The sequence below is a fragment of the Hibiscus syriacus genome, unplaced genomic scaffold (assembly GCF_006381635.1).
Source record: "Hibiscus syriacus cultivar Baekdansim isolate YM2019G1 unplaced genomic scaffold, ASM638163v2 tig00110597_pilon, whole genome shotgun sequence".
Classification (NCBI taxonomy): domain Eukaryota; kingdom Viridiplantae; phylum Streptophyta; class Magnoliopsida; order Malvales; family Malvaceae; genus Hibiscus; species Hibiscus syriacus.
The window spans coordinates 4,622,639-4,648,431 of NW_024062795.1; the positions used below are offsets into that span (position 1 = coordinate 4,622,639).

The 25,793-nt window shown below is 37.0% G+C and overlaps 4 protein-coding genes across 5 annotated transcripts; all 4 read left to right on the forward strand.

Annotated features, from left to right (window-relative positions):
• Nucleotides 1–2,735: 2,735 nt before the first annotated feature.
• LOC120133897 (U-box domain-containing protein 15-like) lies at nucleotides 2,736–5,580 on the forward strand. Its single transcript, XM_039150393.1, has 4 exons — nucleotides 2,736–3,103; nucleotides 3,209–3,325; nucleotides 3,811–4,233; nucleotides 4,371–5,580. Exons 1-4 carry the CDS (start codon nucleotides 2,804–2,806, stop codon nucleotides 5,424–5,426), a joined length of 1,896 nt encoding a protein of 631 aa, XP_039006324.1. The 5' UTR covers nucleotides 2,736–2,803; the 3' UTR covers nucleotides 5,427–5,580.
• A 955-nt stretch (nucleotides 5,581–6,535) lies between these two features.
• On the forward strand, nucleotides 6,536–11,299 carry LOC120134574 (ubiquitin domain-containing protein DSK2a-like). Of its 2 annotated transcripts, XM_039151015.1 has the most exons (8): nucleotides 6,536–6,921; nucleotides 8,118–8,876; nucleotides 9,673–9,875; nucleotides 9,957–10,070; nucleotides 10,291–10,349; nucleotides 10,587–10,615; nucleotides 10,790–10,879; nucleotides 10,976–11,299. In XM_039151015.1, exons 1-8 carry the CDS (start codon nucleotides 6,681–6,683, stop codon nucleotides 11,122–11,124), a joined length of 1,644 nt encoding a protein of 547 aa, XP_039006946.1. In that variant the 5' UTR covers nucleotides 6,536–6,680; the 3' UTR covers nucleotides 11,125–11,299. The 2 variants fall into 2 exon arrangements, with proteins under 2 accessions (XP_039006946.1, XP_039006947.1); XM_039151016.1 differs by lacking the exon at nucleotides 10,790–10,879.
• Nucleotides 11,300–14,116: 2,817 nt separating this feature from the next.
• Nucleotides 14,117–15,069, forward strand: LOC120134197. Its single transcript, XM_039150677.1, has 3 exons — nucleotides 14,117–14,457; nucleotides 14,587–14,670; nucleotides 14,957–15,069. Exons 1-3 carry the CDS (start codon nucleotides 14,133–14,135, stop codon nucleotides 15,052–15,054), a joined length of 507 nt encoding a protein of 168 aa, XP_039006608.1. The 5' UTR covers nucleotides 14,117–14,132; the 3' UTR covers nucleotides 15,055–15,069.
• A 1,069-nt stretch (nucleotides 15,070–16,138) lies between these two features.
• On the forward strand, nucleotides 16,139–17,244 carry LOC120134214 (zinc finger protein ZAT3-like). Its single transcript, XM_039150689.1, has one exon. It carries the CDS (start codon nucleotides 16,318–16,320, stop codon nucleotides 17,242–17,244), a length of 927 nt encoding a protein of 308 aa, XP_039006620.1. The 5' UTR covers nucleotides 16,139–16,317.
• Nucleotides 17,245–25,793: the final 8,549 nt, after the last annotated feature.

The window sequence follows — 25,793 nt, forward strand, 5'->3', positions numbered from 1 at the left end:
CCTAAGATGCCCTATAAACCATGTCCATGAATCAGAGGTTTCAGATTTGCCAACCCCATAAGCTATTGGCAGTATCCCATTGTTAGCATCCATGACTAATGCTAATAAGTTTACTCCAAGGTATCGACCTTTCAAATGTGCTCCGTCAACTATAATAACTGGGCGCATGCAAGTAATAAACGAACGAATCTACAAAATAATATACACAAGACATAATCATTTAAATGTGAAATGCATGTAACTAACAAAAATGAGTCAACAAAATTATATTGATTTACTAACCGCATCACCAATGGCGATAAACAGTGACTCAAACCATCCATCTCTATCTGTTTTGATATGAGTTACCGACCCAGGATTTTTCAGCTTTAAATTGTGACAATAAGCCGGCAGTTGGGCAAACGATGCTTCTGGAGACCCCCTCAACAATTCCAAGGCATAACATTTACCTCTCCAAGCTTGAGAATATGAGATACTAATCTTGAACCGAGCATTTATGTCAGTCATAATTTCATGTCCCCGATATACCATGCCATTCAAAAATATTAACTCATCCAGAAAACTACCCAACACCTTTTTGTTTGCCTGTCTATGGTGAGGAAAAACTTGGGTTCTTGAACATGTATGTTTATCAATAAAAGTCCTAACTTGAAACATTTCACAATCTTTTATCCTATTTGTAATCATACGCCACGTACAGCTTTTGTCAATCATACACTTTATTTCGAAACGATCTTTGCTTGATTTGTTAACTTTTAGTTGATAGCCATCTTCCACAAATTTCGTATACAAAGCTATCTTCAAGTCTTCATTTGTATCAAAACAATCATCTTTTTTATACGAATAACTTTTGTATAACAATCAACTGTTATCTTTACCAACTCTTCTTTCGGTATCTGAAGTAATTCTGACATGTTCCAGTTATACTCCCGTGACATTTTCTTCTTTTTCTTTTCTTCGGGTACTTCTTCTTCTTTTTCTTCTTCAGTGTTATATGAATTACATAATGAATGTTCAATATGTTCATTCATAGTCGTAACTTCCTTCTTATTATTATCAACAACATCTTCCTCGGCAGTGGCTGTTTCATCATCAAAATTCAGGTATTGACCAATATCAAAATCATTACACGCAGGGTCTGTTTCTTCTTTTGAAACATCATTAAAATCCGAGTATTGACCAAGATCAAAGTCTGAGTATTGACCAAGATCAAATTTTGAATACTAACTAGTACTCACAATTTTTTCTATTGGCTCATAGTCGTCTAACTGGTCAATACGAAAACCGAAATTTGGTGTTGAAAGTTGATTGGGATTTGGATTAGGAAAAGGTTGTGGGTTTTGAGATTGTGTTTGATATTGTATTTGGTATTGGAAATGTGGTGAAACAAAATTTTCTTGGTGATGAAATTGTGGTGAAACCATTAAATTTTGAGGTTGATAACAACATTGTACATTGTGAGTACCATAAACTGGGGTTGAAGAACTTAGTTAATTACTATCTGCTACTGACCCAATTTCACTACTTCTAGGTTCAACAACATACAATGTAACATCATCTTCTTGCGAAACACTAATATAAGCAATGAATCGTTCAACATCTTCATTGTCGGTTAACAAATAAACTTTACATTTTCTCTGATAAGATAGCCTAAATCCACTTAGAGGCTCTAAATTCAATTTCTTTGCAACATGTAACATTAGAGTTTCATAAGTTAATTTTTTTAATGACAGTTTTAGTTGAAGATTCATGGGTAAAAACATATATTGTAAAACACCATGAACATTCTCCCATGACCCTCCAAAACATAAATCTATCCAAACATGATCAACATTAGATGATTTCATTTTACAAATTATTAATTAATTTACTAAACAAATGAGCTATAAACTACATATCATCACTAACTTAGAAAAAAACATACCTTTATTAAGTTGATAGTTGATAATTTGGGAGAGAAATCATTAAAAAATTATATAAATAAAATTATGTAAAAAAAAAATTAGAGATGGAAAAGGATGTCGTTGTATATAGGAACAGATGTCGCCGAAAAGAGTGATAGATGGAGATGGAATGAGTTGCGATTTAGGGATTTATGTTATGAGTTGTTGTTGCTGCGTAGTTATATACCCAAAACATTTGTGTTGCGAAACTAAAACCTGTTGCGAAATTAAAATTCGTGTTGCGAATTAAGAAATCGAGTTACAAATTTGAAATTCAGTGTTGCGAACGTTTCGAATTTGGAAAATCGCAATGTGATTTACATATTCGCGTTGCGAATTTGGAAACTGAGTTGCGAAATTGGAGTTCGCGTTACGAATTTGTTGGTCATTTTCGTAAATAAAAAAAAATGATTAAAATCGTATATTATAAGACATTTTCGATCACTGGAGTTATTTTTTCTAAAATAAAACTCACTCGTATAATTACATTTTTTTTTATTTAACTTTGTCGAATACTCGCTGTAGTGGGTCACATTGCGAAAGAAAGAGTGCACGTGAATACGCGTCACATTGTCAAAAAACCGCGTGAACCACATTACTGTTTCAAATTTCACTTTTCTTCTTTTCTCCGGTTTTCCAATTTTAGTGAACCGGAAATTCCGCGAACTAACCGTTACTAATCACTCTCGTCAATAAAACCGCCAAATAAAAATACATTAATCATCATCATGTTCACTGAAACATCACAAATTCTTCTTTATTACCAACTGACACAATTCCATTTCTTTATCTACCAAAAGCTCACAAGTTTTCTTTTCTTTTCATACTACCCTTCAAAGATTTAAGCTTGTTGGTCTGCAATGGAGAGACAGATTACGATGGATTCGAGTTCATCCGATGTTGGTGATAACAGTGACGTGGCTAGTGAATTGATCAAGGTGATAGAGACCGTTGGATTTTATTCGGGATTCAGGGTAACTCAAAGGAAGGAGTGCTTGAATTTGGTGAGGAGATTGAAGCTTTTGGTGCCACTTCTGGAGGAGATAAGGGAGCTTATCGGATCGGTTTCGGGTTTGGATTCTCTGCTTAATTTGAAGAAAGCACTGCTCGGAGCAAAGAAGTTGTTGAAGAATTGTAGCTATGGAAGCAAGATATATTTGGTAACAATCGATCGTTTCCTTTCTTGTTTGGCTTTTTTGTGTGTTTTTGTTGTATTCGACACTGATTCAACGAGATATTGCATTTCTTCTGTTTGTTGAAATTAGGCAATGGAAAGTGAGGCGATGATGTGTAGATTTCATGCCATTTATGATAAACTGAGTCAGGCGCTTGATGGCATCCCTTATGATCAACTCGGAGTTTCAATTGAAGTGAAAGAACAAGTAATGTTTCATTTATCGTATTTTAGCTTAATCCACTTTCTGTTTTAATTAATATTATTCAGATTCGAGTGTTTAAATTTTTCATATATTTGAAATTTTTTTGAATATCGTATTTTCATATTCATGTGTCGAAACGGAATTTGAACTACGTAAGAAATCGATAGCTTGAGCACACATTTCCACATTGTTAATCAATATATAGGATGAATCATTGCCTGGCTATGAAGTTCTTAATTCTTGTTCTTGTCATGACTTACCGGCCTACTAGGTACTCTAATTTCTCTACGCCGTACAGCATCGTGTCCACAATTCGGTGCTCACAGGGGATGGTATCGAATCGTTGGCACGACACGGAACAGCATGGGGGAAATAAGAGTATCTGGCCGGCCGGTTGTGCTTGTGACAGTTCTTATTGCATCTGGCGTTCTTAAACAGGTCATGGTTTCTTAGTTCATTGGTTGAGTTATGCTTTTGATTGAATTCAGGTTGAACTAATGCGGATGCAACTTAAAAGAGCAAAGAGGAGGACAGATACACAAGATATGGAGTTAGCTATGGATCTGATGGTGGTTTTCTCTAAGGAAGATGAACGGAATGCAGACAGTGCGATACTCGAAAGGCTAGCACACAAGCTCGAATTGCATACCATTATAGAGTTAAAAGCTGAAAAAACAGCTATAGGGAAACTGGTCAAACAGAGAGGTGGACATAATGAAACCATGCAGCAAATTGTGGATCTTCTGGCAAAGTTGAAGCAAATAGCAGGGATCGACGAAACCGTTTCGCTTGACGGTCCTGTTTCGACAAGAACTCTCCAAACACGTCAGTCTCCTTTAATACCTCACGAGTTTCTCTGCCCAATTTCATTGGAAATCATGACAGATCCTGTTATTGTAGCAACCGGACAGGTAATCACACATTGCTGTATTAACTGAGTTGTTGCATTTAAACCTGTCACTACAGTACACGAGGTATGCAGTACATTTACTTCCATGTTTCAAGCAAACTGAGGTAGTTTTTTTCTTTCTGGTTTTTTTTTTTGAAGACTTATGAAAGAGACAGCATTCGGAAGTGGTTAAATTCGAACCATCGAACATGTCCGAAGACTGGACAAACTTTAGAACACTTGTCTCTAGCACCGAATTTCGCACTCCGCAACATTATTCTGCAATGGTGTGAGAAGAACAACTTTGAACTGCCCAAGAAAGATAGCTATGCATCTTCAGTTAATTATTCTGTAGAAATCATGGAAGAGATCTCTTCATTGGTTCAAAATCTATCTTCAAGTCGGCCAAATGTACGCAAAGAAGCCATCGTCAAGATCCGTATGCTCTCGAAAGAGAGCCCGGAAAACCGAATTTTCATCGCCAACAATGGCGGAATCCCACGTGTAGTTCAGCTATTATCCTATCCAGATTCCAATATTCAAGAACACACCGTCACTGCCCTCTTGAACTTGTCAATTGACGAGACAAACAAAAGGCTTATAGCCAAAGAAGGATCGATCCCCGCCATTATTGAGATCCTTCAAAACGGAACCGATGAAGGTAGAGAGAACGCTGCAGCCACCTTGTTTAGCTTATCGATGCTCGATGAGAACAAAGTTCTTGTAGGAAACTTCAACGGGATCCCACCATTGGTGGATCTCTTGCAAAACGGGTCATTGAGGGGTAAAAAGGATGCTGCCACTGCACTTTTTAACTTGTCTTTGAACCAAGCCAACAAGTCCAGAGCCATCAAAGCAGGCATAATACCACCATTACTCCATTTACTCGATGAAAAAAACCTTGGTATGATCGACGAAGCACTCTCGATCTTGCTACTTCTTGTATCGCATCCCGAGGGCCGGAACGAAATTGGTCGATTATCATTCATCGAAACTCTGGTGGAAATCATTAGAAATGGGACTCCTAAGAACAAGGAATGCGCAGTCTCGGTTCTTCTAGAGTTGGGGTTGAACAATTCATCCATTACTTTAGCTGCACTCCAGTTTGGTGTTTATGAGGCCCTGAGAGAAATCTCCACTTCTGGAACAAGCAGAGCTCAAAGAAAAGCTAATTCCTTGTTACAACATATGAGCAGGTGTGAACATATTCCATGAACTTCCTTAAATGGTTCCAATTTTTCTAATTTATTTTCCTTTTGTTTCAGTCTGCCATTGTAAAATTTGCATCTTCACAACGTATTAGAGATTGTGAATTTTGTGTCAGTTAAGTTATTCAATCATTTGTTTATTAAAATAAATATATTTATGAATAGCAAATAATATGTTCCAGATATTATGGTAAGAATCGAATCAATTGAGGCGAGGATGAAATATATATATTTTTACTTTGAAATGAAGAAATGGGAGATTTGCAATACAAGAAAAGTATTCCCCCCCCCCCCCAAAAAAAAAGAAAGAAGTAGAAATCTAATGTTCGGACATAAAATATAATTATAAAGAACATGCTACTAGACGTGTTGGTGAATAAAATGTAATGAGATTTACTGGTTTTATCTATCGGGGAGGGGAAGAGAAATTTTACACGGATATTGAACTCATAATCTAGAAACTAGAATGGAGAAGAAGTGTCAACAAAAAAATTTTAACCATCGACTATAAAGATGGTTAACCGTGCCATTCTGATTACACTTATTTAATTATTTTCAAACGCATGCAATAATAATAAGGTTAAATTCTTTGATTATGATTTCATTATTTTTAATCTTTATATTTTTTTAAAATTTAAAAATCTGCTGCTAATTTGAAATATAATTACAAATTAGTTAAATTAAATTATTTCATTAATTTTTATATTATAGGTTAGTTTTAGATTGAGTTTGTGTTCTTAGTTTGATAATTTTAGCTCAAATAAATAAATTATATTGTTTATGTATTATTTGTGTCAGGATTAAAATTTTTAATTTTAAAAAATTAAATAGATTAAATTTGATCAAATTAGAGTATATGGACTAAACCCACACCTTATGCATAGTATAAGTGCTAACCATATAATTTGACTTAAATTTGAAAGGTAAAATTCTGATTTTGGTCCCTCTTGGTTGTCAACTTTAAGATTGTAGTCCTATTATTTAGTCTGATGTAAACCCAAACAAAACTTTGTAATGACTGGAAACCCATTTTTCTTTAAAACTAAACATCCTTTTCTTTTTCGTTTTGTGTCCCCAGTTCTTTATAAAATCTCCCAAATTCTTTAATATTTCTATTATTTTTCAGATTTACTTTAATCCCCTAAACAGAAAGGAAATAAATACAAAATTATTTAAAAGGAAAGGGAAAGGGATTTATTTTCTCGTATTTATCCAATTTTATAGGGTTACGTTTTTTTGATCGATCTGAGAGAGGGAGGATATGGTTAAGGAAGGCGATTCGAGTGAGTCACGAGTCGGTACCAATGAAGGAGAAGGTGAGGGAGTGATGGTTAACATCCGCTGCTCGAATGGTACAAAATTTACGGTGAGGACCAGTCTCAATTCAACTGTTGGAGTTTTCAAATCTGTTTTGGCTCTGAATTGCGATGTCCCAGCTGATCAGCAACGTTTGATTTATAAAGGGCGAATCTTGAAGGATGATCAAACCCTTCAAAGTTATGGTAAGTTTTAATCGCCTTCAGCTTTTTTATAATTTCATTTTAAGTTGGTTTTCAATTTTTGGGTATTTCCATTTTGGTAGAAATATAAGAAATAACCGAAAATGGTGAAACTTTTGAAACGAATTACTAAATTGTAAGCTTTGAAAGTATCAGCAGACTGCTTAATTTACCAAATGAGGTTTTTACTCTGATAATATGGTGATTTTGGTGGTTTGACTTTTATTTTGTTGTATTTTAGATGGTTTAGATGACCATATATTTTGGTGTTTGAAGATTGTGTGACATGATCACATGTGCTTTCTGTTAGATGGCTATATCCATGTAGTTTGAAGAAAGAGGATTTGTAAGCCTAATCAATTAGTACTACCCTTGATTTGCGAGTCAATGAAAACTGATGTTTTTTTATTTGGTTAATGAGTTATGCTGATTTTACTTCCTAGCTGGTGGAGGTTGGAAAGGTATGAAGTAATTTAACATCTGACCTAAGGCACTTTTTAATGACGGATGGAGATTGTGATGTCATGTGCTTGCTATGCCCTTTGTTCTTTTACCTAAGCAATCTGCATCAAATGTAATTTGTACTAACTGTCCACCTCTTCACGTTCACCATTTTGTCTTAATATTTAATAATCTAAATGGTGGTTCAGTAAACATACGTTCATGTACGATGTATATCTATGTGCATGTTTTTCGCTATATATATATGTGGGATGCTGTATCGAATATTTCCTTTCTTTATACAAAACATTTACATGAGATCTGAAAACAAAAGTGACTAGTATAACTGTATTTGATAACTTTATAATCTAAATGGTGGTTCAGTAAACATACGTTCATGTACGATGTATATCTATGTGCATGTTTTTCGGTATATATATATGTGGGATGCTGTATCGAATATTTCCTTTCTTTATACAAAACATTTACATGAGATCTGAAAACAAAAGTGACTAGTATAACTGTATTTGATAACTTTATAATGCATCATAATATGTTTCGTAGTTCACTAATCACTATCATGATGCGTTAATGCACAAAATTTATAAACAAATGTGTATGTAACGATTATTTTTATTAGACAAATCTATTTCATATGAGGGTTAGAAGTGACTTTGTAATTTATACACCCAGATTTAGATTTTGCTCAAATACTTAATGACTGCTCAACCATTTCACTGTCTTCGCCCTTATTGAAGGTCTGCAAGCTGATCATACTGTGCACATGGTTCGTGGTTTGGCCCCATCTTCATCCATATCTCCTCCTGCGGCTACCACAGATGTTGGAACTCCTAATACTACACCAGGGGTCACACGAGGTGTTGGTTCTAATGAGGGTGCTGGTGTGGGAGTACCCTCATTCCCTGGACTTAATGCACTTGGTGGAAATGGAGGTTTTGGTTTGTTTGGATCTGGACTTCCCGAATTTGAGCAAGTACAGCAACAACTAACTCAAAATCCGAACATGATGAGCGAACTAATGAATGCACCTGCTGTTCAAAGTTTGATGAATAACCCAGAGTTAATGCGTAGTTTGATTGCAAGCAATCCCCAAATGCGTGAGATCATTGATCAGAATCCGGAGCTTGGGCATATACTTAATGATCCTAGCATTCTTCGACAGACATTCGAAGCTGCAAGGAACCCTGAACTCATGCGTGAAATGATGCGAAACACTGACAGGGCTATGAGTAATATTGAATCCTCTCCTGAGGGGTTTAACGTGCTCAGGCGTATGTATGAAAATGTTCAGGAACCATTTATGAATGCTACGGCTGGAAACGACGGAAATAATCCAAGTTCAAACCCATTTGCAGCTTTATTGGGCAATCTAGGTGATTCTCAAGCTAGGGCCACTACTAACAGCACTTCTGCACATGGTTCTGAAACGATTCGGGAACAAACTAACCCAAACACAAATCCTCTTCCTAATCCTTGGGGCAACACTGTTGGTGGTGGTAAGTTTCAGCCTTCTGTACGTCATTAAAGCATATTTCTGTCGAGCCATACTCTGTTTTCCAATGTGCACTTTTTTATTATATGCGCATGCAATTCCTTTTTTAGAGAAGAAAGGCAGAGTAGAATCCAAAATGCTACTGCTTGTCCAAAAAAATAAAAATAAAAAATTCAGAGAATCATGATGCTGAGGCCCTGAGGGTCGAAGTAAGTCTGGTTATGTGGATTTGATCAATGTTTGAAATGAAACATCATACCAAGTTTATTCAGTTGTAGGGTGAATGACTTACTGAGAGTCATCTAAGCATGGTTTGCTTCCCATGTTTGATTTCATGGTTATGATTTTTTGTCTTTTCTCTTGAATTTTGCAATCTGAATGACAAATTCTTTCTTATTCGGGAAGTGTTGTACAGTAAGCTAAAGTGATGTGCCGTATAATCTTTTACCACAGTTGATGCATGGAATCAATATGTTCGGCTGACCTAGAATATAGAAATTGTTTAAAGTGAAATGCTGTACTAAGGTTGTTTGGTTGCATGGAGTAACATGTCCACGTTTGCATGATTTTGAATTACTTTTATCTTTTTTTTATTTGGTTGAAGTTTTCCCATATAAATGGGATTCTTTTATATTTAGGAAAAGAAAAAAAAACTGTTGTAAGTTAAAGCTGAATTTTTTATCAGGTTGGTTGAAGTAGAATATCTAAACCTTTTGTTGTCATTAAATGCAATTTACTACTGTTGCATATGTGTGTTAAATTCTGTGATTTTTTGGAAACATTGTGTTACAAATTGTCAGGGGGGACCCAGACCAATGCTACTGCAAGGTCAAATCCTGCTGGCGATGCTAGGGCACCAGGTCTTGGTGGTCTTGGACTTCCGGTTATGCCGCCCATGTTAAATGGAATGCCTGACGCTTCTCAGTTGACTCAGTTGTTGCAAAACCCAGCTGTATCACAAATGATGCAGAACATAGCATCTAATCCCCAATATATGAATCAGGTACCGAGAAGAATCACTTCAGTCAAGAGATTTTCATTTTGTTTTTATCATTTTTGTTAAGAATCTGCTTTTACTTTTTAGATTATGAATTTGAACCCACAACTACGTGGAATGTTTGATTTGAATCCTCAATTAAGAGAAATGATGCAAAACCCGGAAGTACTTCGTCAGATGTTTTCCCCTGAGACAATGCAGGTATATTATATGCTGTCTGCATCTCTGAGTTCTCTCCTAATAAATGCCTAAATGCTTTCATGACTTTATGGTTTTGGATCTTTCTTTTTCTATAAGGTCACCTACCTGATGGTCTTCTAGGCATGTTAAGTCTGCCCTGCTGGATAGTATCAGATTATTGGATTTATTTTCAAGTACTGTTTTGACATTAAATGTACTTGTTTTCTTTTATTCCTTGCAGCAAATGCTAGCTCTACAGCAATCACTTCTGTCCCCGCTCAATCGACAGCAGTCAACACAGTAAGTCATAGTACCTCTGTCTATTCCAACAGTAACAAAAACGTCAATGGCCTTTTCAACTCTTGCGTTTTGAGGTTGTCCTTGGTACAATACATGCTGCTTTTAGAAACATCAGAATTCTTAATAGAGTCAAATTCTCTGTGCTTTTAAAATGGTAATGTGGTCCTAAGATGATTATATTTAATTTGTTGTTATGATTCATGGTTTAATGTTTACAACTTCTTGACTTTCTTGCAGGGATTCGGCACAGACTGGTGCAACTACAGGTATAGAATAAAAACAAGTCCAAACTGTATTTATAAATTCTCTCAACAAGGGGCACGAAGAGTACTTGAACTGTCCTTGGCTCTCTATAGTTTGCTTTGCCGCTTTCGTTTACCAGTGCTTCTTTCATTTCATCTTTATGCTTTACACTTTATTTTGTTTAACCTCATTTTCAGGTGCTCCAGGTACTGCTGGTCTGGAGTCATTGATGAATTTGTTTGGTGGTCTAGGTGCTGGTGGTCCGAGTGTTCCCAACCAACCTGATGGTTAGCATTCTTATATGTTTCTGCATTTTTATGAATCAGATTCGATACACTTTGGGGTCACCACTCACCACTAACTTTATCTTCTTTCGTTGCCAGTTCCACCAGAAGAACTGTATGCTACACAATTATCACAACTCCAAGAAATGGGTTTCTATGATACAGTAGAGAATATCAGAGCACTACGTGCTACCGCTGGAAATGTCCATGCTGCGGTTGAGAGGCTTCTGGGGAATCCCGGGCCGTAATTGCTCAATATAATGCTCTTAAATTTGAACAAGAACTCTCATGTAAGACGTGTAAGATTAGTTGATTTAGCCTGCTGCCTTGGCAAAACCTCAGATTATACCGATTCATTTTCGGGCATGTTTACGTAGTTTAATGAGCTAGTAAACACGATGATATACCCTGAGAACTTGATATTGGCCTCTATGCATTCTTGGATCTTGCCTATGTCCATAAGCCTTGGATTAATCTTTTTTATCACCTAATTTTTAAGAACTTGATGCTTGTAGCATTTTTAATTTATGTTCTCTGTTGTTTTCTTATTCTGTAGAATCTTACAGTAAATTTTACTCAAAAATCGAGTATGAAGTCGAACTGCGACTAGGCTATTCCAGCATTCGATTTTTGTTCAGCAGCCTGAAGACAAGGAAGAAGTTGGGTTATGAATCAATTAATCCAACTTGGCCCATGGATGTTTTCTTTGGTTAATCCCCAATTTGGCCACTACTGTTGAATCGTATTATTTAGTGTAAACTGCAAAATAATAGTCACTGTATTTTAAAGCATTTGCATTTTGGTTACTGAACTTCTAATACTTGCAATACAATCATTGGTTTTTCAATTCATCGTCATTATAATTATTATCGTTAAGGAATTTTGACGTGACATATTAAAGTTATCTTCTTCCATCAAAATTCCTAAGCTTCTCAACTAGGCAATTGTCAATCTCCTTTTTTTCAATGTTTTTCTAATCTTCGTTATCTCTTAATACAACACTTAGGGGCTGTTTGTTTACTTCAGAATGATTAAGCGTTGAATGATTCAAATGTTGAATGATTCAGAGGCTCTGAATGGTTTGGCTCTGAATGTGACATGCTGTTTGATAACTGACTCTGAATGATTCAGAATGTACTTCTATGCTGAATCATTCAGCACTGTTTTGCTGAATCAGACAGCACTTAATCATTCAGAGGTACGAAACAAACGCGTTGAATGCTGAACGTTTCAGCATTCAGCGCTGAATAATTCCATTAAGAGGCAAACAAACAGCCCCTTCCTATATTAAAATTTTCAATATCTACCAAACATCATCAAGAGAAGAAAGAATCAATCTGAATCTCATCTTAATCTTTAAGAATGGTGGTTGTTGATTTCAAGTTTGAGAAACTTAAGATTTTAGTGGGGGGAAATGACTTTGTTGTGTCAAGTCACTATTTCTTAACGATAGTCGACAGTAGTGATTGTAACGAAAGCGAATTAAAAGTTTAATGATTTTATTGTAAGTTTTGAAAGTTTGATAATCAAAATACAAGCATCCTAAACGTTAGGTAACTATTTTGTAATTTACCTTATTATTTATTTGGATTAGCAACAGTGGTAAACTTACGAGTTTCATCCGTGTACGGTGTGCCATTTTCAATTTGAAGATTTCTTAATTTGAATTACATCTCAGTGCCTCATAATTTGGACTGTCTTTTTTTTCTCCTTAAAATTTCACATTATCTGACCAATGTAATTTTTTAACAAAATATGAGACCCCCGATTTTTAGTAGTTATATAAATTCTGGTTATATCTGAACTTTATTCAAGTTGAACTCCTAATCAACTAATGGAATTTGTTAATGTTATTAACTTGGACTTAAACATAACATTAATAATAATGAGAGGATTGAATTATATTAAATTAAAATATAGAGACTGAATCCTGAATAACGAACAAGGATAAAACCATAATTTGACCTATTGACAATTGTTAGAAAGGTTTGGGGAATTTCAATAAATGCTCCAAAGATCAGGGGTGCCACGCAGAAAATTACGAAGACCCGTTAATGAAACTTGAAAAATAATTAAAAAAGCACAAGGACTAATCAGTAAATTGAACTACTTGGTTAGAGAGGCAAAGTTCCTTGCTTTTGAAACCTATCTTCTTTGTCTCTCTTATTTTCCATCTTTCTCCGCGTTTTCAATGACCTAAGGTAAATGTCTTATCCAATTTTTTTTTTTAATTCTTAATCTTCTTCACATCTCTCATTTATAGCAGTTCAATCTCCTTAATACCTGCCTTCTCGCTTTCATTCGTTTAGTAATTTTGTGTAGTTGTTTAGAATATGATCAACTTAAATAAATATTTCGATTTTTGTTCAAATTTCTGCATTTTGATTCAATGGGTAATATTCTCTCAATGCATTTTACAGAGTCCAAGTTGGAAATTTTGATTAATGCGTTAGATGGAACACCCAAGTCTCTGGGTCTTTTAAAATTTTGCAATCTGTAATGTGTTTTTTGTTGATATAGTTCAAAGGAAATTGAAAGAATGCTGTTGTTAGTGTGCATGCGTTTTTCTTCATATTTGATCCTTTGTTTTGGTCTGTTAGTTTCTGCTTTTGGTTTATGTAATCTACAATTCTGTCATTTATTTGTGAAAAAATTCTTTGTTAAATTGTCATTGTAATGCGAGGTTTGTTTCCTATTTCTATGAAAAGAAAGTTAAACCTAAATCGATGCAGAATTTAATGAATTTCAATTTTTAATTTGGTTTCAAGTTGTAGCCCCAGTACTGATACTTTGATCGATCGATCTGTTTAGTCATTAGTTTTAATTTGGATTCTTTTGTTATAACCACGGTCCTCTTACCAGAATCAAACATTATCAGATGGTTCAGCAAATGATAGACTCTAAATTCAGTGAATTCGGACTCGTGAATCCAGTGAATAACTCACCCGCTTGTGATAAGCAATGTCCAGTTGGTGCAAAGAAGACACCGTTGAGAGATCTCCAGAACGAAAATAGGGTTGTACCCGACTCCACGGGAAGCTCCCCATTTTCTAAAGATAGAGGAATTTGTATTGATCCTATCAAGGTCTCTGGAACTAAGAGAGCATCTCCTGAATGTCCTCTGAGCCCCTCACAATGCCAATCTCCGAGCAATACTGCTGCAAATGGACCCCTTGTCTATGTCCGGAGAAAATGTGAAACCGAATTAGCCAAAAGCAGTGCTTTTGATTGTACCGGCACAAGTAATTTCCAACAGATGAGGCAAGTTACACAACCGGAGGAAATTTACCTACTAAAATCCAAAATAAAGGAGTCGAAAGTTTCTTGTTCTCCAGCATTTGCACCACTTCCGATGGCATCCTTAACAAGTTCATCTGCCAAACCTTCAGTACCATTACCTCTTGGTAAATCTGCTACAAAATTAACACCCTTAGACTCCAATCAACTTCCAGTTGTTGCCACTACCCCTTTGTTCGATTGTCCGAAAGGAATTAGTGAACTTCATTGGGAAGAGCGATATTATCACTTGCAGATGCTACTGAAAAAGTTGGACCAATCCAATCTAGAGGATTATACCCAGAGTATGTCCATGTGATGAATCAATCTTTACCATATTCTACTCTTTCGGTTATAAAATTCTTACTATACTGTATGTCAAAAAAAAAATCTTATAATACTGATTTACAATCTATTCATTTTTTTCTTGTCAGTGCTTCGATGTTTTTCTGCAGTCAAACTCAGCAGACATGCTGTTGAGCTGGAAAAAAGATCAATTCAGCTCTCACTGGAGGAAGGTAATTCATCTCTGTGTGCGCTTCTTCTTCTTCTTTTCCAGCATTTAACATTATGCCTAAATTTATTCGGTTTTTACGAGTTCATTGTATGCCGTATTTCTAACATACCACCCTTTGCAACTGGGAAATGGTATGGTGTCTACAATCTTCGTTAGCTGTCATGATTTAGTATTTACGGGCTTGAATTCCTATGGTGCCATCCATTTCCTTTATTTGATCTTTCAGCATCTTTGACTATATTTATACATCATGGATCTGATATAATCTAATCTTTCCTTGTCCCCAGCGAAGGAGTTGCAGCGTGTCTCCATTTTAAACGCCCTCGGGAAAACTACGAAAATGGCTCCAGCACCCATCACTCAAACAGATCAGTCATGCAAATGAAAGGGGATCAAACTACAAGGTAGTAAGTGTGGTGAAAAGTTGTAGCCTATCTATAGAGTGAATGCACCAACTCAGTTCATCTTCTGTGTATTTTTCTTAGTAAAAGCTGTGGGAAATTATCAAATTATTGTGGTGAAATGATCCTCTTTATCTACTATTAAGCCTAATGCTTCCTGTTAAATTTCCATTGTTTTCTTTTTAACTTTTGGGATTAACTATATAGGGTTTGGCTAAATACAAATTGAAGATATATTTTTCGGAAATAATTTTCCCCAAAACAAAAGAAAGAAAGATTATTAGTATGAGACACACGTGAAGGGGTGTAAATGAATCGGGTTTGAATGATCAAAGTTGTGTTTATGTACGTTCATATTCGGTTTTTGTTCGTTTAAATTTTTTAATATTATATCCGTGACCGTTTATTTATTTTTAAAAGTATTTGTATTCGGTTTGTTTAGTGTTTGTGAACATGTTAGTTTAATGTCCGTAAACATGTTTAATATTTGTGAACATGTTCTTCAAAATGGTGAAATTATGCCACTAAAGCTCCTTAGGCTTCATATAATCCTTAAGCTCCTTGGGCTTCTTAGTTTAAACTTCAAAATTCTTAACGTGTTTAATTTAGTCTCTATTCTTATCAATATTTAAAATGTAATAAAATAAAAGAAAAAAGAGAACCGAGTAAATGAGTTTATAAATGAATTGATAAACGAGTTTGTAAACGAGTTTGTTCATGAACATAAACAAATCGAACATACATTTGTTTGTGTTCGTTCATTTATTAAATGAACATATTTTTTTATTTATACTCATTTATTTAGTTTAACAAACTAACATAAATAAACATTACACAATCAGTTTATCAATTATTCTATTCATTTACACCCCTCTACACGTGGCAAACGTGTGAGCATCATTTATTTTTGTAAACAAACATTTTATTTTAAATAAAATAAGATTTTAATTTTTAAAAATATATATACTTTTAATCCCCTCTATAAATAAAAAAAAAAACTTTTTATCCATGAACAAAGTCAGGCTCAACCGTGTGCAGCAAGGCACGTTTTAAACTTGGTGAAAAGCACTGAAGCATAATCCAAACGTAACCACCCCATGTTTCCGACATCCAACTGAAAAAAACCGCCCACTTCATAACTTCCCTGTCCCATAACGCAAGTAACTGCCAACACTTCTACATAAACAGGACATCAACCATTTTTACAAATTTTCCCTCTTTCAACTCTCCATTGATGTCTTCTGAAAATGAACGAAATCACCGAATCTGATCCCGGATTTCGATTCCTTTCTTCTGTTACTCAACATAACATCCCGGACTTGCCTTCTTTGCCCAGCAATGTTGTGAGTTACGAACCGAAGCCCCGGAAGAAACGCTCCAAATTGATAAAGATTGGTGTTGGTGGATTCCCGACTAGTTCTAGCACCGTTTCCAGGCCTAAATATGCCAAAAAACCTGACCCTTCTGCACCAAAGATTACACCACCTTGTAGTGAATGTGGGAAGAAGTTTTGGTCATGGAAAGCACTTTTTGGACACATGAGATGTCACCCTGAGCGACAGTGGCGTGGAATTAACCCCCCTCCGAATCATTGCCGTCCTGTCAAACCGACAAATAGTACGGAGGCCTTGATGACGGAGGACGAACACGAAGTTGCAGCATCCTTATTGATGCTGGCTAATAGTGCCCCCGCCAGTGAGAGCAAATGCGGTACAAGTTATAAACCCGGGGTTCAAGAAACCGAAATTTTCCCCATAAACTTCCAGTTCGAATGCTCGAGTTGCAAGAGGGTTTTCGGGTCACGTCAAGCACTGGGAGGGCACAGGGCTAGCCACAAGAACGTCAAGGGTTGTTTCGCGATAACAAGAAGTGACGGCTACGATGACGACGACATGGCTAAAGAAAATGTGGAAGACAATAGTAGGTTGATGATAGTTTGGGGTCACAAATGCAGCGTTTGCTTGAGGGTGTTCTCTAGCGGTCAAGCCTTGGGTGGGCATAAGAGGTGCCATTGGGAGAAAGGGGACGATGAGACATCACTGAACCAAGGGCTCAACCTTTTGGCAGCAAAGCAAGATTGTGGCTTGGACCTGAATTTGCCCGCTCCTGTTGAAAATGATTCATCTCCTTCATATTCTTCGACCTTAGCTTTGGATTTAAGGTTAAGTCTGTAAGGATTAAGCATCTTTGGTAAAGTTTTATGTGACTTGTAACCTAGTATTAGAATTATTCTCTATACTGATATATATATTCATTAGTTTCTGCAACAAAAAAAAACCTTGTATTGCCTGTGCTCGGAAATTTATATGAATTCAAAGCACATAATTGATAATCTGCAACCTGAAGGAAGAACAAATTTGTTTCTTCAAACACAAGTTATTAATCAAACCAGTAACAGGAACATCAATTTTCTTAATGAAATCTCTACCAAATACACATATAATTTCTGGGTTTCTTTTTATCTATCTTTTTTAGAATTAACAATGGAGATTTCGTCACTGATCCACCTGCCCTCTGGGAAATGATAAAATCTGTTGAGTGGAAGTCAATGATTCCAGATTTGTTAATAAATTCTGAATCTAATATTAAAATCTTCCAGGTATCTTTCATTGATCCAAGCAGTAAATAACAATTATTAGAAAGTGTCAGCATGAATGCATTGCATTATCTGGAACAATACAGTCCGTCCCTGTAAACTTCACAGCCCAACATTTTTTTAATAGGGTTGACTTTTTATTAATGGGCCAATGCGTCACGTAATCACCAACTCTCGTATCTATTCTAAACTCAAACTCTCCCTGTGCTCAATAATACACTATAATATGCATGATTAAGGTATATTAAAAGTTTATATATTATATTTAAATGTTTATTTTTACTATAAAATAACATTTTAGTCTTCATATTACAAGTGAACGTGTGTCATGTATTAACTAAAAATAGAAGCATCAACTTAGATCATTTTTATTTACATGCTTTTAAAATGTACATTGAATAAGTTACTCTTATTTTTTCAAGAGGGATCAATTTACTCAATTTTAAAACTGACAAAGACCGAAAGAGTGTTTAAACCAAGAATATTTAAATCAACTATCTATAATTTTAAACTTTTGAACCAAAATATTTATTTACTTTCCATGTATACAATGACTAAAATAAATATTTTTAGGAACAATTTCTACTTAAAAGAAGGAAGAAAGGAAATTTTGCTTGTATTGGACTTACAATTTAGGCGAGAGAAAATATGTCAACTGAGAGCTTTTAACCATTTATTCTATAGATTATTTACTAAAATAAATCTTTTTATATTAGAGGAAGTAGAAGTTTAAAATGTTTTTGTTTATAATGAAATAATTAAACAAAATTTTAAATATAATATATGAACTTTTAATGCTCTTTAATCTAACATGGATTCTTCTAGGAAAGTAAGTTCAAATATATAATTTTTAAATCAAAATCAATTTGATTCAATTTAATTAATTTAACTGATTGAATCAACTAAGGTTAATTTAATGGATTAAAGTATAGGATATAATTTATTAATCGTAGCAACCGAGATCTCTCTTATGAGTACGTAAGCAGAATCCCATTAATTAACATGCCGATTGGTGATTTTAAATTGATTTTTGAAATCTTTACACCACATGTGTAACCCCCTAGACCCGGCCTATGCGTTTCGACTAAGTCTAGTGGATCACATTATGATTATTAAAGACATTTTCCGAAATCGTTATTCTATCAATATAAAATCACATTATAAATAACATGAAATTATAAACAAATTATACTATCAAAATCCAACTCGTAAATATAGTACCAATAAATAATAATTTAATTTAAAACATGTCTTCAAATTCAAAATCACAATAAACCGATCAGTACTAGCAAAAGAGTCATCATTATAAAATCCGATATTTAAAATAAGGTCCATGTCACCAAAATAAAGTCAACTTGCAAGATAAAAACATTACAATCTGATTTACTTCAAGAGATATGTTGATCCTCCAAGTGCTCGAACCGAGGTATCTAACCAACAGTATCTGAAAGGGGGAAAACATTTTCAAAAGGTGAGCTAGGCTCAGTGTGTCCCAACATTTCCATAAAATGTCAATAGGTACAAATCATAGTCCAGTAATCTCACAAATTCGTAAAAGAGTTTAACTTTTGAAAATCATAGTTTAAACTCTTTTCTGGTACACCATCAGTAGTTCTCAAAATTATTTTCCATATAGCTTACTTTATGCACATAGCAAAAAGAAAGCCGACTTAAGGATAAGCTCTGAAGCTTGTATCCTTAAGCCCAAGTCAATAAGTCCATATAGCTTACCCAAAGCACACAGCAAAGGAAAGCCGACCTAATGAAACATCTTGGGGCCCTCAAGAGTCACATTAGGCCCATTTAGCTTGATCAGAGCTATTCCATCGTAATTCAATTCCAAAATTCAATTGCACCGTGACATAAATTCCATAAATCCAAAAACATGGTAATCATATACCATTTCAAAACAAAAATTAGATAGCAGCCATATTCCATAAATTGTCACATTAAATTGGTGCATCCATAAAACAATAACCAATGAATTCAGTATACCATATATTAAAACCAATAAAATAGTTCAGTAATAAGTAGGGAACATACCTCGACAATAGGTTCAAATAGCAAATCTACTGATTGCTAGTTTCACCACGCTCTGCTACAGTTTTCGAACGCGTGAATAATGGCACACGTGGTTTAACTGATCTAGAAGAGCTGGGTCGAGTTGTCGAACGATCCGGAGAGTCTCTTGTACCTTCAAACAATAATAATCTATCAGTCCCAAATCCTATTTAATTGTTCAAAACTAGACTTCTTAAGTATATAAGCATTTTTCGGGTTTGACTATCAATTTGGGGTATTTCGAGTCTGAATTTGGCCAAACGAATTGCGGAATCGGAATCAGGACGTCGAAAAACATAAAGTATGACAGCGGAAACGGATTTGGCACGTCGAAAACTATCAGGATAGTTATACTCGGAAAAGATTAACGGTCGTTTAATGCTCGGTCAAAGCCATTTTAAGTTTTGGTCAAAGAAAGTCAATGGTCAACAGTTAACGGTCAACGGTCAACGGTCCGATCGGGTCGGGTCAACGGTTGGGTCGGGTCGGTCGGGTCAGACCGGTCAAACCGGTTCGAACCGGTTGAAACCGGTCAAACCGGTCAGAACCGGTTGAAAACCGATTAAACCGGTTTCCAGCAGCCACTCGCCCTGCGGCGGCGCGTGTGGCGCGTGAGGCATCCTCTGGGGCCCTAAAAATCCCGAAAAAATTTCTTAAAATTATTTTGAGCGATTTCGAGATACTTACAATGATCGGTTCAAATTTTTGAACGGCGGAGAGCTCGATTTCAAATCGGCTGAATCTTTGACTGCACCACCTCCTCACGCGCCGCCGTCTACGGCGGACAAGGTTGACACCGGTGAACTCGGAACGGCACAAGGAACACGATGGTGCGGGAGGTGTCGTAAACGGAGCAACGATCAGCGGTGAATTTAAGATTTTCTCGGCGATAGAGCTAACAAAACCGTCGCTACTTTGACTGAAAATTCCCGACGTTTGGCCTCGCTTCAATTAATTTGAAGGGTTTGTTCCTCGCTCGATGATGAACACAACGGTGGTTTCAAAACAACGATCGGAATTCGGACGGCGTCGGAATCGAGTTTGGAAGTTGTGTGCGTGAGGAAGGATTTGTGAAATTGATTTCTGTTTTTCAAAACAGAAATCACGCATATAACAATTGCCTGCCGACACTCCAAGGTTAAATTCAGGGCTTGGTCCCTGAATTTTCTTTAACTTTAAAACAAGCTCCAAGTTTTAAAATCTTTCAATTCAGTCCCAAATTTTCGCCAAATTTTCACAATTAAACCCTCTAATTTCAATTAAATATTATTTTGAAAATCGGGTTGTTACAATTCTCCCCCTCTACAAGAAATTTCGTCCTCGAAATTTACCTTATGAGAATAGTTGAGGAAACTGAGCCTCCATTGACTCCAATGTCTCCCAAGTAGCTTCTGAGGGGCCTCGATTACTCCACTGAACTTTGACCATTGGAATTCGCCTATTCCGAAGAACTCGTTCATCTCTCTCTAAGATCTGAATGGGCTCCTCTTCATATGACAAATCAGGTCTCAGCTCTACTTCTTCAACCTGAATAATGTGACCTGGATCTGGACGGTATCTCCTCAACATTGATACATGAAAGACATCATGAATACGACTTAGCTCAGAAGGTAACTCAAGCTGATATACAACAGGTCCTACCCTCTTCAAGATACGAAATGGTCCAATAAATCTTGGACTCAATTTACCCTTACGCCCGAATCTCAATACTTTCTTCCAGGGTGAAACTTTCAAAAAGACCCGATCTCCCACTTCAAACTGTATATCCTTCCTTCTTTGATCTGCATAAGATTTCTGCCTATCAAATGCCTCTTTCAGACGGTCACGGATTAATCTGACTGTGTCCTCCGTCTCTCGCACTAACTCAGGTCCCAACGTTTTCCTATCACGCAACTCAGTCCAATAGATCGGAGTGCGACATTTACGCCCATAGAGCGCTTCATAGGGTGTCATACGAATGCTGGTCTGATAACTGTTATTGTAAGCAAATTCAGCCAACGGCAAAAAGTTCTCCCAACTACCATGAAAATCGATTACGCAACCCCGCAACATATCCTCCAGAATCTGAATTACTCTCTCAGATTGACCATCAGTTTGTGGATGAAATGATGTACTATAATCCAATCTTATTCCCAAAGCCGTATGTAACGCCTTCCAAAATCTCGAAGTAAATCTCGGATCTCGATCATAAATAATAGATAATGGAACACCATGCAGTTTGACAATCTCTGAAATATACAATCTTGCCAGCTTATCCAAAGTATAATTTACTCGCACAGGAATGAAGTGAGCTGACTTTGTAAGTCTGTCAACAATCACCCAAACTGAATCTTTTTTCGAAGGAGTCATAGGCAAGCCAGTAACAAAATCCATAGTAATACGCTCCCATTTCCATTCAGGAATCTTGATAGGCTGTAACAAACCTGATGGATGTTGATGTTCTGCCTTAACTTGCTGACAAGTCAAACACCTAGCCACAAAGTCAGATATGTCTTTCTTCATACCAATCCAATAATACCTCTCTCTCAAATTCCGGTACTTCTTATCTCCTCCGGGGTGCATAGCTTATGGACTACTATGAGCCTCAGTAAGGATAGTCTGCCTCAACTCAGCATCATCAGGCACACAATATCTACCTTTAAAGCATAAAACTTTATCCTGATCAATTGCGTAATCTGAGTTTGTCCCCTGCTCTACTTGCTCAAAGATGGAAAGCAAGGAGCTATCAAGGGGCTGCTTAGCTTTGATCTCATCAACCAAGGTCGGCTTAACTTGCAATTCTGCTAACAAAGTGCCATCGTCATATAAATTCATCTTGGCCATTAAAGACCTCAACTCCGATACCGTCTTTCGACTCAAAGCATCTGCTACAATGTTAGCTTTATCAGGGTGGTAATCTATCACGCAATCATAATCCTTTAGAAGCTCTAACCAGCGACGCTGTCTCAAATTAAGTTCCTTCTAGATCAGAAGATACTTTAAGCTCTTATGATCTGTGAAAATGTAACACTTCTCTCCATAAAGATAGTGTCTCCAAATCTTCAAGGCAAAAATTACTGCTGCCAACTCTAAATCGTGAGTAGGATAGTTACTCTCATGCGGCCGCAGCTGACGGGATGCATAAGCCACCACCTTACTTTCCCACATTAAAACACAACCAAGTCCTGAATGTGAAGCATCACTATACACTGTAAAATCCTTCCCGGACTCTGGTTGAATCAACACCGGTGCTTGAGTCAAAACCGCCTTTAATTTCTCAAAGCTCTCCTGTTGTGCCTCGCCTCAGTCAAACAGCACATTCTTCCTTAACAACTTTGTCAAAGGAGAAGCAATGATCGAGAAGCCCTCAACAAAACGTCGATAATAACCAGCCAAGCCCAAGAAACTGCGGATTTCAGATACGTTCTTAGGTCGTTTCCAATTCATAATAGCCTCTATCTTGCTGGGATCATCCTGAACACCTCGCGCAGAAATAATATGCCCCAGAAATGACACTTCTTGAAGCCAAAACTCACACTTGCTTAGTTTGGCATATAAACGATGCTCTCTCAAAGTCCGCAGAACGATCTTCAAATGCTCGTCATGTTCTGCCTCAGTACGAGAATAGATCAGAATATCGTCAATGAAGACCACCACAAATTGATCCAAATATGGTCGGAACACCCGATTCATCAAATCCATGAAAGCTGCAGGAGCGTTCGTCAAACCAAAAGGCATCACTAAAATTCATAATGACCATATCTAGTGCGAATGGCCGTTTTTGCAACATCAGATCCTTTAACTTTCAATTGATAATACCCCGAACGAAGATCAATCTTAGAGAATACAGTAGCTCCTCGCAATTGATCAAATAAGTCATCAATCCTGGGTAATGGGTATTTATTCTTGACCGTCATCTTGTTCAATTTCCGATAGTCAATACATAATCTTAGCGACCCATCCTTCTTTTTCACGAATAGAACTGGAGCTCCCCATGGTGAAGTACTATGTCGGATAAATCCTCGATCGAATAATTCTTGCAATTGGACTTTCAACTCCTTAAGTTCCTTTGGAGCCATACGATAAGGTGCCATAGAAATAGGTGAAGATCCTGGATAAGTCTCAATCTCGAACTCTACCTCTCTATCAGGAGGTAACCCAGGCAACTCCTCCGGAAAAACATCAGGAAACTCGCTAACTGTACGAATCTCCTCGATCGTGGACAATGCACCTTTGGTGTTCAAAATACAAGCAATGAAGGTCTCATATCCCTTCCGGATCATATGATCAATTTCCATCGCTGAAACTATATTGGAGAGATAACCACGTCGTTCACCAATTAACACAACAGTCCGACCATCTGAAGTCTTTAGAGTAGCCCGCTTGTATTCGCAATCCAACTTTACCTTGTGTTTATTCAACCAATCCATTCCAAGAATTAGATCGAGCTCCCCTAAAGGAAGTTCCATAAGATCAGCGAGAAAAATTTCTCCCTGAACCTCGAGAGGACAACGCCGAAATACTTTATTCACTAATACCGCTTGTCCTACTGGACTTGTAACTGTAACAGTATTTTCAGTGTTCTCGATCAGAATCTGAAGGTTTCGAGATACTGAGCTCGATACATAGGAGTGAGTGGAGCCATTGTCCAATAATGCAAAGTATGGGGTAGAATAAATAGTAAATGTACCTGCAATAACCTCAGGCTCATCTCTGTCATCACGATGTCTAGTTGCATAAACTAAAGCTGGTTGTCTAGCCTCAGAAGCTGTTGGCCCTCTATTTTGCTGAGGTCGGGCTCTACTGTCTGTCCTGGACGCTGATCATCGAGTCTTTCCTTGACTACGATCTCTAATTGGGGTCTGTACTGTAGTATACGAACGCACAGGAGTTTGGGTAGTGGTCTGCTCAAACGAAACTAACTGAGGACAATCCCTCCGATAATGACCACTAGATCCACACTGATAGCAAAGACCCATCTTCTTACGACACTCTCCTGAGTGTTGTTTACCACAATACTCACAAAGGGGCCCATTATAATACGACGAGGAACCGCCTCGACTGACAGCTAAAGGTGAGGATGCTGCAGGACTGAAACATGTATTGCTTCTCTGAGGGGCTGAAGTACAAGTCCTCTTCCCGGACTGTGCTGATGACTCCATCGGGCCTGAAAATTTCTTAGATCGATCTTGATCAACACGCTCTCTACCAGAAACTAAAACCTCCACCTCTTCCGCATCTTTGGCTCTGCCCACCAGCACATCAAATATCTCATCCTGATGGGTTACAACTTGCCTATGCAGCTCGTATCTGAGTCCAAGGGTAAATTTACGACATCGATCTCTCTCCGTAAGTACCATACTGAATCCATACTTCAGCAACTTCAGGAACTCGATCTCATATTCAGAAACAATCATGTCTCCCTGAACCAGGTCTTGAAACTGTTGTCGTCTCTGAGCTAAGTAGCGCTCTCCCAGAAAACGGCTCCGAAAACGATCCTTAAAGAAATTCCAGGTCAAACGATCGGTAGGAACACTACTGGTCACTGACTCCCACCAAGTGTAGGCATTGTCATCTAACATCGCCACAGCACCCTGATATCTCTTAGTTGAGTCCAAACCCAACTGATCCATGCGTCTCTCTGTATCCTGGAGCCAATCATCAGCTTCAGTAAGAGCTCCACCTATCTGTCCCCCAAAAGTTCTAACTCCATTGGCAATCAAAGTCTGCGAAATAGGAACCTCAGATACAACACCAGTAGCTCTGACTGCTCCCTGTATTAACTGCAGAAATTGTCTACCAAAATTCTCATCCAAAGAAACTCCGGTAGACTCTGACTCAATATCGGTCGCTCTTATTATCGGTGTAGTCATGCCAATACCAGCGGCAGGAGGCAGATCCGTTGGGGTTGTAGGAGCATGATCACCTATCGGAGGTGGGGGATCTACCCGTATCTCATCGATCGGATCTGCGAATCTAGCCACTCGACCTCATCCACGGCTAGTTCGACGACCACGTCTAGCACTCATTTTGATGGATCTCAAGTTTACTACAGAAGATAAAACTTAGGGTTAGATAAGCACTTGG

Bases quoted from the DNA above. Each gene is read 5' to 3' on its own strand.
- LOC120133897 (XM_039150393.1), top strand. From the start codon at position 2,804: ATGGAGAGACAGATTACGATGGATTCGAGTTCATCCGATGTTGGTGAT. The intron at 3,326-3,810 runs GTAATGTTTCAT...GATTGAATTCAG, and splicing joins CAATTGAAGTGAAAGAACAA to GTTGAACTAATGCGGATGCA. The intron at 4,234-4,370 runs GTAATCACACAT...TTTTTTTTGAAG, and splicing joins TTATTGTAGCAACCGGACAG to ACTTATGAAAGAGACAGCAT.
- LOC120134574 (XM_039151015.1), top strand. From the start codon at position 6,681: ATGGTTAAGGAAGGCGATTCGAGTGAGTCACGAGTCGGTACCAATGAA. The intron at 10,350-10,586 runs GTAAGTCATAGT...ACTTTCTTGCAG, and splicing joins AATCGACAGCAGTCAACACA to GGATTCGGCACAGACTGGTG. The intron at 10,880-10,975 runs GTTAGCATTCTT...TTTCGTTGCCAG, and splicing joins TGTTCCCAACCAACCTGATG to TTCCACCAGAAGAACTGTAT.
- LOC120134197 (XM_039150677.1), top strand. From the start codon at position 14,133: ATGAGGCAAGTTACACAACCGGAGGAAATTTACCTACTAAAATCCAAA. The intron at 14,458-14,586 runs GTATGTCCATGT...TTTTCTTGTCAG, and splicing joins TCTAGAGGATTATACCCAGA to TGCTTCGATGTTTTTCTGCA. The intron at 14,671-14,956 runs GTAATTCATCTC...CCTTGTCCCCAG, and splicing joins TCAGCTCTCACTGGAGGAAG to CGAAGGAGTTGCAGCGTGTC.
- LOC120134214 (XM_039150689.1), top strand. From the start codon at position 16,318: ATGAACGAAATCACCGAATCTGATCCCGGATTTCGATTCCTTTCTTCT.